This window comes from Bactrocera oleae, chromosome 6 (assembly GCF_042242935.1).
Source record: "Bactrocera oleae isolate idBacOlea1 chromosome 6, idBacOlea1, whole genome shotgun sequence".
In the NCBI taxonomy this organism is placed as follows: Eukaryota; Metazoa; Arthropoda; class Insecta; order Diptera; family Tephritidae; genus Bactrocera; species Bactrocera oleae.
In genome coordinates, this window is record NC_091540.1 from 42,484,232 (window position 1) to 42,502,247 (window position 18,016).

An 18,016-nucleotide genomic window follows, 5' to 3' on the forward strand; every position below is an offset into this window, starting at 1 on the left:
TGTAATTAAATTTTGTTGTAACTGGCAATACTTTGGCGAAATCATTAACTTGTATTCCAGCTGTCCGATCTTTTTCGCCGAAGAGCGCGATGTTCTTTTATTATGAAAGTTGAAGTTAGCAGAGATAAGGTCCAACCACCATCAAACCAGGAAAACCTGAAATATATACCTACATCAGTAGACATTAATTCCACTGTTAGAAGCACCATTTTAGAGTGACACAACCACACAAGTTCAGTACTCTAACGCTTTCGGATATCTGAATATCAAATTTAACTCAAAATCATAGATTGAAAGCAGTACAACCAAAGTGTTTGGAACTTGCAAGACAACTTGTAACCGAACTTAGGCTAAACATGCGACCATGGAAGATGGGTGTGCCGAAAAGCAGAAAGGGAAGGAATTTGGTCCGAAACAGAGAGCCGACTACTCGGTCAGTTGCATTCCAAGCTACCAGGGATGGTGTTCAAGCGTCAATCTCAAAGATATTGTCTTGTTATGATGGAAAATATGCGAAGCCATATTCACATTCAGTGGATAGTGTACGAGTGAAAGCTAAAGTACGACCTGAGGTTGCTTATCAATCCCTTTCTTCTTCCAATCCTGACTTACTTTTGACAATCAATATTGCAATATGTTTAGTACAATACAATAGACCAAAACCCTTATCGTCATCTTCTTCCGACTTCGACTCCTTATTTTTGGCTTCTTTCATCTTTATTACAGAATATTTCTTCTGAAAAACCTATTGAGAAACGGCAAGCCTCTTCTATAGCCCATAACCAAGAGTGGAAATTCGGATCTATTAGAAATACAAACATAGAATTAAGCTACCGATCTTTTCTCGTGCTGCCGGGCAAGTTAACTGCAAAGAGGCACGTTAGAAAGACAGTAAACATACATATTCTATATCACAACCTGATTAACTTGGCTCTAGATAATGATTTTAGTACAACTTGGTACTCGACATAGTTTCTCATAGTAAAAACTTGCGCTACAAATATCTACATTTTGAGAAGCGATATTAAAACTTCTGATTATTCATGGAATATTTTATTCATATTGGCTTAGTGGAGAATTTATAGTTTAGTTGCGAATATAATTCCCGGTCCATAATATATTTGAAGTGATCAAAATCAAAGGAAAAATGGTCCAATTTAAGGCTTCGGGGCTTTTTATTGAACACAAATATATGACAAACCTCACCGAGGTTATAGTTGTTGTTATTGTTATTCTTAAGGACTAACATAGTCTCGAAATAATCAAAAATATAATAAGAGTCCCATCTTGCCTGGATGAAATCTTCATCCATTTTTGTTACATAGATCGATGAAGTAAACCAACCCGTTTATAGTCAATCATCTGCGATTTACTTTACTGAAGCTCCATTTAATTTTATCTCGACAAATTTCATGCAATATTACTATTATTTAATGAATGTTTTTTACTTCTAAATTCATTTTATTATCTCTCTTTAGGCACCACCGATCTAAACGGCCATCCGATTGTCACTGTCGATGCGGAATGCGTATTGGCAGCCGGTCTAAATTGCTACGAAATTGCAACGGTGCTACTCTACTACAGTACGATACCTGAGAGGTGAGTAAATAACAACGCACACCTACAATTCGCGATAAAATGAGTCGAAATGCTAAATGTTTGTCATTACCAAAAGTTATTTGAAAACAGACTCGACAACGCAGGGGTAAGAAAATCGATGCCAGGAAAATCGATTGCTATTAATGTGAAGCAAAATGTCAGTAAATGGGAAGTAAATTTTGTGCAAATCCGTAGGCATTACAACACAAACAAAAAAATATTAATATTCGGAAAATTGAGGAAAAACTTTTGCAAAGGTGCAATAAAGCTATTGGAGTGATGAGATGGCTGACAAAACCTGCGCATGCGCACGCAAAATGCATGTTCGCAGCTGCGTGGCGCCAATAATTTTGTCGAACAACAATAAGAAAACTTAAAACGAGTAGCAACAATACTTGAATCGAAAATGGGAAAATAATTAAAGAAATTATTGGCAAAACTCTTAGCACTACATAAAGTGCAAAATTATTGGCTACCGCAGTTTGCAATTACAATTTCGACGAAATGCGCGACAAGGAAGTCAAGCGAACGCATTTTACTAACCAAACAAGCAGTGTTGCATGCCACAAACTATGCTTTTTATAACGCTAGGTTAGGTCTAAATAGGCGCAGATGCATGTATATATGTGTGTGTATGTGTGCGCACTTATTGCGAAATTTGTGCGCCTTTGGGAAAAATTCATATCAAATGAAATCAACACGCGTTCAAGCGCAGATCGCTGATTGGATACGCACGCCGCATTGCAAGCTGCCGCCACAAAGTTCCACAACAACAAAGTAGACACACACACATACGCGCGCACAAGTGAGGCTAGTTAGGTTGCTGCAGCTTTCTTTCCGCTTATCAGCAACGCCGCATCGTGCTGTAGCGTTCCCTTGGCCGTTGCCGCCAGCGCATTTGTGTCCAGCCACCCGGCCATGCGACCGCATTCAGCAATTCGGATCGTTTGCGCACTTTGACTGTTTGTAATTTCAAACTCACGTGTGTGTATTTAGTGTGGCCGCGAAATTTACAATACCGTGCAATATTTTCCGATTTCAATTGCTTTGTTTGTTCGCCTGCTGTATGTAAGCTCCAAAGCTTGTGGCATGCAGCATGTGGCAAGTATGCATGTTGTTTATTTTATGTGTGTGGCAAAGTTAATTTTATGACTGCATTTTTTGACGTCAACAACAACGTCTCTCTATTGACAACGATCGCTGTGCTGCTAAGCTGCCGCGCTGCTTGCTACGCTGATGGTCACACGCTTTGGCAACGTTCACGCACAGTTGTTTAAATATTGACGCACATGCGCAGGCCCAAATTTGCATTTCCAATAGACGCCTATTGGCGTGCCAACAAAATGTACTCCTATGCAACATATATGTTTGTATGTGTCTTCTATGTTAGTGGGAGGGGCTGCGGTACTTCGTGCGGTGGTTACTGTAGCTATTGGCCGACAGTTATTTGTGAGGACTTCTTAATGTCAAGCGTTTATTTACTCAGACTACTACTGCCGGACATAGACTCGGTGTAGTGAAATTCATGACATACCCGAAGAATTGGTACAGTGAGCGGTTTTGAGAGAAAAATAATTAAATTGGTAAAATTTTTTATAAATTTTCCCTCCAAAAATTCTTTCTTAAACAATATGTTCATCAGTGCTGATTGTATGTATATATTTACTGTCAATGTGTCATTATATGAAACTCAGAATCATCGGCCTGATTCTCAAGTAGTTTTAGATCCGAATAATTGTCAGTAAGTGACTCATATTTTTTGAGTCTTATCATCAGAGAGAGCTGATGCAATCTTTCTAAACTTTAGCCTACTCTATAAATTTTCGCTATATTTCATAAAGCGACATTACATGCGGTAAACATAATATTTCATTCTACAACATAACTTAACAAGCGTAACATAGCATAATAATGAATAACATAGCATAACATAACATATCATTACATAACACAACACGACATGACATAACATAGCATAGCATGACATTTCACAATATAACATAGCTTAACATAAAATTACATAACATAACTTTACATAACAGTACATAACATAACTGTACATAACATACCTTAACATAACAGTACATAACACAACACGAAATGACATAACATAACATATTATTGCACAACAAACCATAACATTACATAACATAGTATAGTATTACATTTCACAATATAACCTCGCTAAACATAACATATCACAGCACATCACAACATAATACAATACAAAATTAACCATAATGAGGCCCAAGAGAAAGCACTACAATATCTAAGCGTGCATTACATAACATAAAAATATCAATTTATAATATAATATTATGCAACAAAAGGCCATACATCGCAGCACAACATAGGTTATGTTAATGCTTAAACTAAATAAACCACTATATATCGAGGGAATATTTTGAAACCCTCACAAATCTGCTAAGATAACTAGATTAGGTTAAAAGGCCGATACTGTTGCAATTGCCAACAGAGATCTCACTTGAACAGCCTAGAACGCTGGGCCATTATGGCACCTCAAACTCCCAAATTATGATCATATGGCTGAGCTGGCTTAGAAATACAATGTTCTTAACAGTTAGAAATGTTGTCGAAACCTCAAAAATTGTACCGCAATGCACCACTGTGCCACAAACGATACTACTTGATGTGCCCATTTCCCACTTTGTATACAGCAATATTTGTAGACCCCCACCTTACCTCTCAAGCCTACTCACAAACGACTACTTGTTGTCACTTTAAGTTTTAAATGTTGACAAGAAGTTGCCAATTATTATTTGCATTTGGTAGCAACAACATGAGGCCGCAGTTGTTGCAGATGCTAATAGATGCATTCGATGTCAAACAGAGATGATTGAGTGGAGGCAACTGTGCGAGTGTCAAGACAAATATAACGGTACACAAGTGTCTAACGCTAACTAATTGCAACTGACTGATGTTGCACATTAGTATTTCACGCAGCGCACAGAATACACACAAACACACACATGCACACATACATATACACATCTAACTGCAAATATTCTTGGAAATCGTTTAATAAGTTTCTACAAAACGCTTTTCGCTGACCCGCACAAGCCGCGGTCAATAAATCACATGCTCACAAGCAATCCCCAAAAATATTTTCACTCCAAAAGAGCAACAAAATAAACCGACTTAATAACGTTTCGAGTAATAAAAATTCAATTTGCCGTGAGAAAATCTTGAAAATGTAGAACTATCCCCGGGACACACATGAAGCGTCAGTCGGCAGTGGGCCAGCCGGACAAGCAATTGGCAGCCGATCAGCAGCACCTACAAATACCGCATGCCCCCGCCCGCCTGCCTATCCACTCACCATGCTGTTAGCATGCCACACTGGCACAGTTTCAAGCCAAATGTGTGGCGGATGCAGGTCAGCGCGCTTTTTCCTAGACAGACAACTAAAAGCACAGCTTCTTTTTTCTACTTCCTTTTGGCAGCACTTCTCGGCAATCAATTTGTTTGCATATAAAAGGTGACTTAAGATCCGCGAAAAGAGAGCACAGCAAAAACGGAACAGCAACTGCGATCGTCATCATTCATGGCCCGCACTGCCCTATGCCACAGATATGTGCGCTCGCAGCATACCTGCACAAAACCATAAAATTAACGTGTCACGAAACTGTCAAAAAAAAAAACATTCTTATTCAGTCTGAAGTCGGACAGTCAGACAGTCCGCCTTGGCCTATCCGTTCTGTCCGTGCTGGTGCTGCCTGCCTGACTGACTGTCCAACTGCATTTAAATTAAGTTTGAAAGAACAAAGTTAAAAGCCGCCAACACCAACCTACAGCCCCAACCCTCAACACCCCGCAACGCACACACAATACAGAATGGTTGGTAAGAGCGCAAGCCCAACGGCTGGCGAATATTACTGAATGACGTGCCAGACCTGACTTAGAATGCGCCATGCCATTTCTGATCTGCTTCAACCGAGGCCATTGCATACATATGCATATACATATATATTATATATATATGCTAACTGAAACATACAGACAGCGGGTGAAGTGTGCATAAAGTCCCTATAATTTTGATAACTGATGGTTGATCCTGTCGTTCAAATTAAAATGGCCCTAAGTGAAATTCGTACGAATGTTGTAGCAACAATAGTGCAGAGTTGAAAATTCTTTGGAATGAAGGCAAGAGAAGTTTTGTGGCATGAAGCCCTACTTCGTTGTCTAGTTCTAACTCCTCCCCTTATACAATATTTTAAAAATTGACATAAATTAATATTAGAGGAATATTTAAAATATATGTTTATTAAAGATCATGTATTTGTTTAACGAACTATTAATTTATTCTGATCTATTTTGACTCCTCTTCTTATCTTTATTTGATAAAATTAACAAATTAATAACAATAATTAAGTAGTCGAAAATTCTATTTTATTTAGAAAAATCCTAAGGTTCGTAAACTTAAACTCAGATTGTTTAAGTTAGTGCCAAATACACCAGGAGTCATCAAATAATCCCTTTAATACATATATAAATATCTCAAAAGTCTTGAAGATCTTCTAGAGTCTCATTGACTAAATGAGAATATAAGAATAATTAAAATGTGGCTGACTATTCTTGAAATGTTTGGAAAAGATTCAATGATTAAGACAATTAGAATTTAGAAGCTGGCAAATACATTTTCGCTGCATATCTGCCTTTCTAGAAAAACCAAAGTCAGGCGAGACGAACATATGTATAGTTGACGATTCTTAAAATAACAAAAAGAAAATTTAACAACAAAGCTATAATACCCTTCACAGGTGCATTTCATTTCATTAAAAGATCTTTATTTTAACTTTTATCAATCAGTTTGTTCAAGTTTGTGTCAGCTGATCGTCTCGCTGATCATTTATAATTATAGAGTCTTCAATGTTTAATTTGGTGCGTTACAAACTTCGCGGTTTTAGAAGTGAATTTTTCTAACCTCAAATAAAGATGTTTTGTTGAAGTATTAAGTAATTATTCTTTGACTTTATACATATATCTTTAAATATTTAAGCTGACTTCACCGATAAATTGGCCTCAAGAAACTAGCTTTAATACAAACATCAAAAAACAACGAAAATTTTAGATTTTTATTTTTATAAAAAAATATATACGAATTCTTCACGCAGCACACTAAATATTTTAACAAAAGTGGCGCGTTGATTGGCATTTGCTGAATAACGATATCATTATCCCCGACGTAATCTTTCAACATTATCGCCAACATAATCCCCATATCATTGTCAACATCAACTTAGCCATTAGCCACGGTTGTCATGTAATTCAAGCGGCACAAGAATTCTCAAGCTGCTAACACCACAGTCAAGTCCTTTATTAAGCGATGGCAGGCAAGTTGCCGAAACTCAACGGGTCGCGCCGACAACACGGCTGAATGGTTTCTTAGTAGGCATTATGGCATATAGAATTTTAAAGTAAATTTGCATGCCACTTCCACAGAATATGTACCTTTAGGTGCCTATAAATAGGTGTATACATGTGTGCAAGTCCATGTATTGCTCTCGAAACCTGTGGCGGCGGCGGGACTATCGCGATTGTGCTAAATGCTTCAATAATTCCGCAAGTTACTGCAGACGAATACTCTTTATGAATATGGATGTATGTACGTTCACGTCTGTTAAGATATTAGTTTCTAGAATATCAGTTTAAGGCTACGATACCTCAGACTTTGATGCTCTTTAGCTATTTTTAAACCTTTCAGCGGTGCATGAAAGGAAATTAAATTATCGCTGCTCATATCTTGACCTCATTTGGAAAGACGTCAATGTTGGTTAGTGGTTATTATACCCAAGCACATTATGTGGTACTAGGGTATTTTGAAAGTGTGCTTTTAACGGTAGTTTGTGCAAACATATAGGATGTATATAGAAATATTGTAGATAAGATCTTGAAGCATAATGAACGAATTTTGGTGCTTAGTAACTGAAAATAGACTTAAGGAATCTTTGGTTTCAGTGCCATTATTCACACCTGTACGTCCAAGCCACTCTTTTTGAGAACCCAATTCTTTAATAATTGTTACCAGTTGTCTAGTAGTAGTCAGAAGATGACCTTAGAACCGATATGTGACGATAGTACATTTTTGTGGTGGTGTGATGTGGAATACCGTTTAATTATTTAGACCAATCCAGAAACCACTTAATCATAATTTCATGTCATAACGGAAGTTTTATAAGGCAAAAAATTCGATCTTTAAATGACTAAAGACTCAAATTTAACAACAATTATCCTGGTGAACAAACCAACTAATTTACACTTCACATCTTCCTTTTTTTTTGTAAAAGAAAATAAATATCAGCACATAAACATCAGACATTTTATCATATATATACATAGAAAAAAAAGAAAAAAAAGATAAGCTTGTTTCCTAATAGAAGAAAGCACAAAATACTCGAAAAAGTTTGATATAAAGTTCGCCGGGTCAGCTTGTTTAGAATTAAAATGTGCTTGGAGAAAACTTACCTAACTTTAAAGAATTTAGCTGAAGTACTTGACATAATTTCCAATAATATAAAATTTGGCTTTTGCTACTTTGGCTTATATTACAATATACATATATGGTAAGAGAACAGTGTTAGCAAATATCCGGTCTTCTACCATATAACGGTAATTTTCCAAAATTCAAACCAAAACCAGATATTTTATATAGCAAAAAATTTAGAATGAGAAATCGAAATAAAAATGCTCTTAAAGACACATAAAAATCCGCTTCATTAGAATTCAGCCACACCTTACACACAAATTTAAATTTTACCATTCTTTTACCCGGACAAAGATGGTTTTATTGCTCTGCAAAGATGTTGACATTGATTAAGTGCTTAGATGTAGCGCATTGACTTGTTCAATGAGCCGAACGAATGAGTTAAAGTGAAACCCTTTTAGAGCCCTTGGATGCGCCGTTAAATAAAAATTAAGATAATAATAAAGCGCTTAAATTCTTACGCCTTATAGTCTATCTAAATATCTAAACATAAATGCGCTTAAATCACATGAAAATCACTAGTGTTATGCCTATAAAAAAATATAAAAAATATGTAAAAATCCATAAAATGATCTTCATTAAAAAGAACAAATTTGATAGCCTACGGCTTTTTATTCAGCAACATTTAGTTGGCCAGTCGACAGCACATAGCTCCACCCAAAGCTAATACCTTTTAATTGCCAATCAGTACACTTTCGTTGTCGGCGAGCAGCTGTTAACTGTTACAGAGGTGACGCCACAAGCGTAGTATCGCCAACATTGACGCCAACACCTTGGACGCAACAAGAATTTCACAAGCCAGCACTTGACTTGCGCACCAAACGTTAGACGTTAGAGTATGGCGTGAGTGCGCAAGCGCTCAAGTCGCTTCATAGAAGATAGATAAAATATTTTACAACTCTTTTGATCAGGCGTCTGGTTCCCTGCATTTTTATACTCCCTTAAAAACTGTAAACAGCTTGTTAAGAAGCTGTTACACAACTAAGTAAGTGCGATTTTAAGACGCTTTGCTACATTAAATAGCAAAAGGCTTACGACTTCCTCATAACTGAGGGCTCTTTATGGTAGATGTATGGTGGGTAATATGTTAGAAACGGGAAGCTTTACGTAGCTGCTCCCACCATTAATTGCTGTAACTTTCAAGTAAAAATTTTAGTGTCGTCAAGTATTAGTTATCAACAGTCACTCCGAGGCACTTGTGTAGATATGTTCTATTTAATTCCATCTAAAGTTCTTTCTTTTTGCTTTTATTTTGTGCTTGTCTCCCACTGGTGAAAAGTGAAATTTTATTGGTCTTAAAATGTCTGTGTCTAATTAAGCACAGCTCTGCCACTTTGTCTTTCATACTGATGATATTCCACACTGCGCTATAAAATGCTTAACGATCATTACGGTGTCTACATACAATTTTTAGGAATGATTACAATCTTTTTGGTGTGACTTTTCTAAATTATATTTTGTTCTTGCCTTTTCTTTATTTTTGCCCCTTTTGTGTGCTTTCGATTAAATGTCGGAAAAAGTGATTTTTGGTTTTGTTGAAATTTTTATCAAGTTTTAATCAAACTCAATATTAGCTTTCAGAAATTTTCTGTTATTTTAAAAATCACCCTTAAATGAGAGTGTGATTTATAAAAATAAATCATTTAAGTTTGTTGACTTTTTACTTAGGTGATCTTTTATAATACCTTTCTAAAATTTCATTTGTAGGCTAAAAGGCATATAACCTTGAACCTTCAGCTCCACAGTCTGCCCTATGGTTTCAGCCCTTATTCAGCTAATGAAAATTATAGCTGAATAAATTGTATGTATTTAGCACTATATTCAGCTACTATTACCTTAAGGTGAATACCGAATTCAAGACAGCACTTGGATAAGGGAGCGACTTTTCATTCAATAATCTCACCGATCATGATGTTCAGAACGTCTCTCCCGTATATAATAGAAAGGTATATCAGCGCCTCTACAGTCACAGCTTTTATAACTTTTGTTTGCTCAGTCACACGTCAGACCTCTTTCAGTCCTTAAGACTAGACTTTCCTTTCGATAGAACATTCACCAACACTTCTGGCCTATCAAAAATAAGAAGAACAAGCGAAATACTTGCCTTCCAAAAATAATATCAATGTATTCATTAACAGTCAAGACACAAAAACATTTTTAAAGAATGACTAAATACATAACCTTTCAATTACTTTTTATGTTGCTATTGCTGTTTGTGCGCCAAATCCACTATCTCCTAAATTATGGAGTCTTAGCGATTCATGTTAATGGGTGCGCTTGTCTGAGATCTTTATTTCGAAATTCCAACAACTTTACAAAAACCGTTTAAACAAGTATTATTGCGCACACGATTACACACACACACTCTCGTATTTACAAATGCACATAACACAGATTCCCCTGCAAATCTGTTTGGGCAAATATATGCAACGAGTAGCCGGCAGGCAAATTATGACAAATACACGCGACATTAACCCAAATTACTGCAACAGCATGTTGCTACTCGCACACACACACAGACATACATTTGTAGCGCTTATGAAATGTGTGATCCCAAGCTGCGCGAACAGCGAACTTCGCAGCAAGCGACAATAATTCAAACAGAACTCATCCAAAATCAAAAATGAATAACGCGAAGCCAGTAAGGTGGGGCTGAATTCGAGCGCTGCCGAGCTTAATGTTCTGAGACCTTCATCTAGAATTATATACCTTGACATCACTAGACAATCACTTGTGGAGTATACACACGCTGTTAAGTTAGTCACATCGGAACTAAATAGTACATTAGATTAGATAAAACGTATATCCACTCAGGAATATGACAAGAGAGTCATGAGAGTTTACCACTTTTACAACTTAAGTTAAAAGAAAAACATGGACCACACTAAAAAGTTTAACATGAAATATGTATATACAGACTCACAGCGACACCCACAGGTCCTTGGAAAACAGCAAAATACTTTTGAATGCCAATAAATAAGGTAGACTAGAGCAGTTTCATGGATAAAACAACTTGGTTTAGACATAGTACTCAAATAGTGTGTTTCTTGGGTCTGAAGACCTGTATTTAAGTCAATGTGCCCTGGGTCACTAAGGAATAAATAAATTTTTCCCTAAAATAGATCTCTTTGTAGGATCAGCTACAAGCAATTAAGAGATGAAATAAAAATTTTATAATACTCAAGACGCACACCACAATTATGGTAAAAAACCTGGCTAAAAACTAAGATATACTAATATCTGTAGTCAACGCCAACTTAATATGCATTAGTTGGTTTCTCAAGATTTCTAAGCTCATTTGAATGGACTCAGCAGCGTTCACAAAAAGCAAAATCACAAAACCACTGCATATTAACAACAACAACTTACAAAAACTAAAACTCCAGCAAAACTCAAAGTGCTAAGTCACTCAACCAATGACAGCAAATTACACGAAACTCTACTATTACAACAACAACAAAAGCGAAACCCATCACATCGGTGAGAGACAACAAGAAATGCGTAGGTTGATCTGAAGAAGCGCTGCGCCTCTAGTCTCGCCGCATGCACCTTCAAATCGTATGCCCCCCGTGTGTGCGTGAGTGTGTTTGGCTGAAGAGTCGCGAATGTCGTTGACTATGTTGTTGCCAACATTGACAGACAAAGTAGTCGCTGATAATACTGACGACATGCGGCGTCATTTCAATTAAATGGCGAGCGTGTTGTAAGCTGCGACAAGCGGCTTACCTCGCACCTTGGGCGTTCGGCTTGGCATTGCCTCGGGTTATTCTACATCTAGAATTTATTTTCATGCATTTATTTATCGTTGCTGTTTGTGCCACAAATGAGCGATAATAAATAAATGATTGTGTTCGATTGCTATAACAGCAACAATATTCAGACGATCACCGGTGTGGAGCTGAGTTAATGGTGAATGCAATTTTCGTTGACAAGAAAAAAATTAAATAATAAAGATATTTTCTGTGTCAGGGTTCAGTTTGTAAATTGAGCGAGCCGGCTACGAATGCGTAAATAGTTTTAAGTTTTTCTAAAATAAATGTACCATGTAGGGACGGTACCACCATAAGGCAATAATTTGACTTCCACTTACTAAGATCATCAGCAAGGACCCCCATTTATCAGAAGAGCCTACTTTACGGAGCGTATCCAGATGCTTACAAGCTTTATATCTGTCAACTCGGCAGCTTCTTCGAGATTTATGTTGGGAAATAAACCCTAACCAGAAGCTTACACTTGTTCCTTGACATTAAATCTATCATTAAGGCTTTGACAGTGATAGGGAGAGCCAACCGTATGTTTCGGATAAGTGCAAATGTCATAGGCCAGGCTTAATTACAATACGAAGACCGTAACTAATAAGATTCGGTCGGGTTTACGGTCTAATGCTATAGTGATCAGAAGAGCAGCTAATTTGAGAGAACAAAACGTATGCTAGATTTGACATTTATATCTCAAAAACTGGGGGACTAGTTCGAGTATATTATAGAAAGACAGATTGACATGGCTAAATCAACTCAACTCGTCATGCTGATCTTATATATGTATGAGTATATATTTTTTATAGATTATCCGAAGTTTCCTTTTGGGCAACTTGAACACGCTATTCAAATTAAAGTTTCCAGAATAATCTCTAGTTCGGAATAACACAACATTACTTGATCATTCCTGAGTCTCCGCGCTCAAATTATTTAACCAGTACACCAGAATGAATACTCGCCACTGTTCTTCTCTAAACTGAAGTAATAGCGCACTCACTTCTCTTCAACGTGAAAATTTTCCTACAGGGTTATACCTTGTCAGTGTATTCATAAATGCATTTGTCTGTCTATTAACGAGTTTATCCACAGATCGGCTAATGATCGATCATTTATCTACAATAGTTCTCAGAGCTTAGAGCATGATATGAACGCACGCATACACACGCACACGCAGATAATATCAGTTTGCTGCAGCTGGTAAAAATCTCGAGTACAAAACGTGTACATATGTCTCTCTAACGAGTTTCAATATTTATCTGCATCGCTTTCATGCAATTCATTCGCTTTGTTTTTTGATAATCAGTCACGCATTTTGCTAAAATATTTGTTGTTTTCATTTTCAATTTCAATTTGCAGAACTTTAACTGTGAATGCTAATGACCGTACCACAACGCAGCAGCAGCAGCAACAACCTTCAATGCAACAACAACAAATCCAACACAGCCACGAAGAGTCGCAAGCAGAACCAGCATTCATCAACCGTCCGTCGACACCGAAAATGGCCAGCGCAGCGACGTTGGCATCTGGCAACTCCACAAGTGTGTCAGTCACCTCAAATGTCCCAACAGCCACAGTCGCCGCTGCTAAATCACCCGCCCATGCGATTGCTGACAGCAGCAACGCCACCAACAGCAACGACAGTGGCAACAGTGGCAGCCACGGTGCTGCAACACCAACGTTCACCATTCTAATTGCCATCGAAAAGTCGGGCCAAATGTGCGTAATCGACTTAATTTGCCAAAGTCTGCGTCTACTGACAAGGCAAATTGCGTATTGCGAAATTCTTGCCGTTTGCCTCGAACACAACTTACTACTGGAACAACAACAACAATCACAACAGCAGCAGCTCTCAGCATTTGGCAATAATACGGCTGTCAGCAGTTGCGCTAATGGCGAGAATAACGAGAGTTGCATTAAGGTGAGTTGCACCCACACAAATTAACAAAACTGAAAACAGTTAAATAACAACTACAACAAAATAAAAACAAAAAATTGTACTTTGGCCACATTACATAGGCTTGTAAGACCAAAATTTATGGACAATTTTTTGATTTTCCATATTTTTATGGGAATTATTTGGGAGCCCCCAAATTTTTATTCAACTAAACTAAGATTTATGACATTCAGAAAACTTGTACCGCTATTACCAAACTGTACTTTTTTATAATTATACTTAAGAAGTTTATGTGGAATTTAGAATACTAAGAATGCTAAGAAAGAGCATCCTTGAAAAAAATAAATTAAATTGGAAGTATCAACTTGCTTTTGAGAAAATTTTGAAATAAGTCCAAAATAAAACTTTTAACAAATCTGCTCGATATTATTGAGAGATTTAAGGGAGAAAACCATGAAAAGCTTTCAAGGTCCAGCTGAAGCTTCTTAAGTAAATTCAAGCTTTACAGTTTTTTTTTACCCATAAATAACGCACTTGTTGTCACTTCGTCCACCCAAGTCCGAACAAGTATGATCTTCGGAAAACTTAAGTTTGGTGGAAACTTGAATTTGATATGGTTAGCATCTGAAAGAGTAAATATATTTCTTATATGCCTTCATATAAGATCCTAAGATTTTTAAAAAGGGCACCTTTTTTTAGGAATTTAATTCAACAAAACCGATCTTATATACTTTTGTTGTTAGTCCGAGTTATACACGTTGTACCTAGAACGCCAAAGAGGAGATGAAGGGCGAGAACCAAAACCTTTAGTGATACCGATTACCAATTTGCAGTCGGCACATTTCTCGGTTCTGCTTAGGATTCACTCAAAACCCACAGCCCAATTCTAGATTTTCCTATCACTTCAACTCTTAGTTGGATACGTTTTTTAGGAGTCAAATGATAACCTACAGTCTCTCAACCTTGTCAAAACAATACTTTCACTACATATAACAACAAACACTAAGCTGGTCTTACCAAATTTGTCACTCACATTTCTATTCTATAAAATGCGATAAAGGGTTTTAAGTGCAAATGAACATTTTCGAAAATTGGCATTAAAACCGAAAATAGTTCCCAAAATAAATCAGTTGTGAACTGCTGAACTTTGTGTGAACTTCCTTCGGAGGCCAGGGCAAAGTAGCGACGAACAAACAACTCCCCACCCGGCGAAACTGTAGTTACTTGTTAAATAAAATGAGGTAAATGTCTTGATGTCGATTCGCTAACAATTGAATGAGTAGCAATGAGTAGTAAATAACAAGGTATTGAAAGCACCACAACAACAAAGAAACAATAGTCGATAGAAACAATGTAGACTCCGGCTTGGACCCACAAAGTAGGAAGAAAAAAACTGTAGCTCATAGCAAGAAGGAAAAACGCTCGCGAACAAATGATCAACATCTGAGCACGCGGTTAACGCCCCGACATAACACCCAATTAACCCGATTTTTAACAAGAACTACCACAATAATAGCAACAAAAAGATTGGCAAAGAGTAAACACATATACAAAGCGACACGAGCAAAGCGACAAACCGACAAACGGACAAACAGATGTGCAAATAGAGAAATATGTAGGCAAAAGAAGAGAGGACGGAGCAAAACGACGGACCGACCCAATGATTGAATGTAAAAATTACAAAAAAAACAACAACTATTAAAATCGTAACTAACAACACACGTTTCTTGGATTTCCTCTTTCTCCCCCTTATGAACAGGAGCAGCAAACAGCAGCGACACAACAAAAACAACATTCGTTGAAATTCATTAGCGTCAATGAAGTCACGACAAGTGTTGCACCATCGCAAATACCGTACGGCAAATTGCAAGGTTTGCATCATCACGACGCACGGAAGTGGCGCGAATTCTTCGTCGCACTGGAACCCTTTCAACGGCAATGCGCCACGGCGGGCCAACGGCTAGTGGCCGCCATGAGTGACATACGCTCCGCCGACCTACAGGGTTTACCCACACGTCGCCAATTGTATGCGCAACATCGCGCGCTAAGTCGCGCGCTTATGGATTCTGAATTACATAATTTGCGCAAGCGTGGCGCTTTACAGCTAGCGCGTTTGCAGGAGCTGGCCAAATCGTTCGCGCTGGTTGCAGCAACGACAACTGACGCTGGCGAAAATAGCCATAATCATAATGGCAACATTTATGGCAGCAGCTCTGAAGCCGGTGGTGCAGGCAACAACAATCGCCACAGCAGCAACAACAAGCTATTGTCCACCATTTCATCCATCAGCCATCTCGGCTTTGGTGGCAGTTATAACTTTAGCATGACACATCAACAACAGTCGTCACAAAATCGCCCCGCTGCGTTAAAGTACAGCTCAATGACGTCATGCGATGCCATCAGGCGACCAACAGTAGCGGCCAACGCGACGGCAGCTAATAATGCTGTTGCGGTAGATAACTGTAGTACAGCAGGCAACGCGAATGTTGCAATTAGACTGCACAAAGTGACATTACTATTCAATGAGGTCGATCGTGCGGCCAAGCGGCTGGAGCAGCTCACGGAGCAGCGTCGTGAGCGCTTGCGTGAATTGACGCGTCAGCGAGCGCTGGAGGATGAAATTAACGAGGTAAGTGTGACTAATAAAGTTTGTGGGAGAAAGTGTTAGAGAAAAATTTGTTGATTTTTTTTTTTCTGTGATGTAAGCCAAAAGTTATTTTGAACTATGATAATATAGGAGGATTTGAAAAACTTTTATTCTCGCGATACTTTCAAAGGACTCATTGAATATGAAAATTATTAGATCCCATAAAAACCCGTACATATTTAACCCTTCCATCCATCTTAAAGAAGATTATATATAATTTTGTTAGAAGCGACTGTGTTCTACTTACCATTTAAAATGCATTGCTTGGACTCAAATGCAAATCTTAAAAAAAAAACTACAAATATGCCTACAAGTACCCTAAAGTATATCAGTGTGACAAGCTCAATCAGTTTAGCTATGTAGATCTGACTGTCCATCTTTATATACGGGAATTAGTCCGTCAATTTTTGAGACATCGATCTGAGACTTTGCGGCCGTCCTTTTTGCTCGAATAAGCTGCTTATTCGCCGACAACCGCCCATATCGGATCACTATAGGATATAGCTGTGTATTTCAGTAAATAAATAAGAAATGGTCACTTTGTAGAGTAAAACCACTGCGCCATCAGTCTCTTGAAGATTAAGTCTAAAAACAAACTTTGCATTCAATTTTAGTTGCTATCTTTCATAGAAACGATTCAAATAAATATAATATGTCAGTCTCCCTGGTCGGACACCGTGAGTAATATAAATTTTTAAGCTTTCTGCATTAAGATTATAAAAAGTAGTAGATAAGTGGGTGAATACTTTCATTAGTTTTTTCTAAGAAGTGGGTGTTTTTAACTTAATCTTTGGCAGAGAGCCAACTTCTCTCTTGATAACAACCTATGTTCGATATCAAATCGAAAGCTTACGAGATTCAAGAAATGCATGATTTTTGAACAGCATATTCTTTTCAGCTTGATATTTGGATTAACTCGCTAAATTAAATGGTAATCATTCTAAACCGCATACAGCTTATCCTTTCCTAACTTAACTGTCTTTTGATCTTTGTTTTCAGTGGGAAATATGAGAGCATCATGAAGATATTTTTTTTACAATCGACTGCTTTGACAACTATTTTCATTTTTCGACGTTGAATGTTTAAATAGTCTTCAAAGCGCCCTCTGCGGTCAGTGATTCAAGCATCGCAATGTATTTGTATCAAATTGTTTTCTCGTCGATTTGTAATACCATTCTCTAGAAAAAATTATTGTTTTAAGCAAATGCGCTCTCTAACACAATCTTCTTCAATTTACCGTAATTGAATACCGACGCATTCGTACAAAATATTATTCAGCAATCGAAAGATTGTCTAGTGCCAACAATGAGATTAGGTTAACAAGGGCTAAAACCAACAAATGAAATACCAACCGAAATATTATTTGCAGTTTAACATATTTAATAAATGATGTACACCAAAGCACCGAAGCATCGCAATAAAAATTAATGAAAATGGGGGGGGAAATATGCAATTGTGTGACTGAAAGATATTGCACAAGCCTTTGTAATCTTCACAACAAATATGACATAGTCTGTTGTAATGAGTGCTGTTGTTGTTGTTGTATATTTACACGTAAGCTGAGACACGCTCCTCTTTCTCACCACAGAATCGGCTTTGTCGCCTCTTTTCTT

The 18,016-nt window shown here is 37.5% G+C and overlaps 1 protein-coding gene across 8 annotated transcripts in view; it reads left to right on the plus strand.

The window, feature by feature from the left end:
• LOC118680417 (streptococcal hemagglutinin) overlaps window positions 1-18,016 on the plus strand; it is a 423,094-nt gene that overhangs the window by 367,101 nt on the left and 37,977 nt on the right. For all 8 annotated transcript variants that reach the window (XM_070111750.1, XM_070111752.1, XM_070111748.1 and 5 more), the window contains 3 exons: window positions 1,479-1,599; window positions 13,219-13,780; window positions 15,516-16,385. In XM_070111750.1, the coding sequence (XP_069967851.1) occupies window positions 1,479-1,599; window positions 13,219-13,780; window positions 15,516-16,385 (1,553 nt within the window). The remainder of the gene's footprint in view (window positions 1-1,478; window positions 1,600-13,218; window positions 13,781-15,515; window positions 16,386-18,016) is intronic.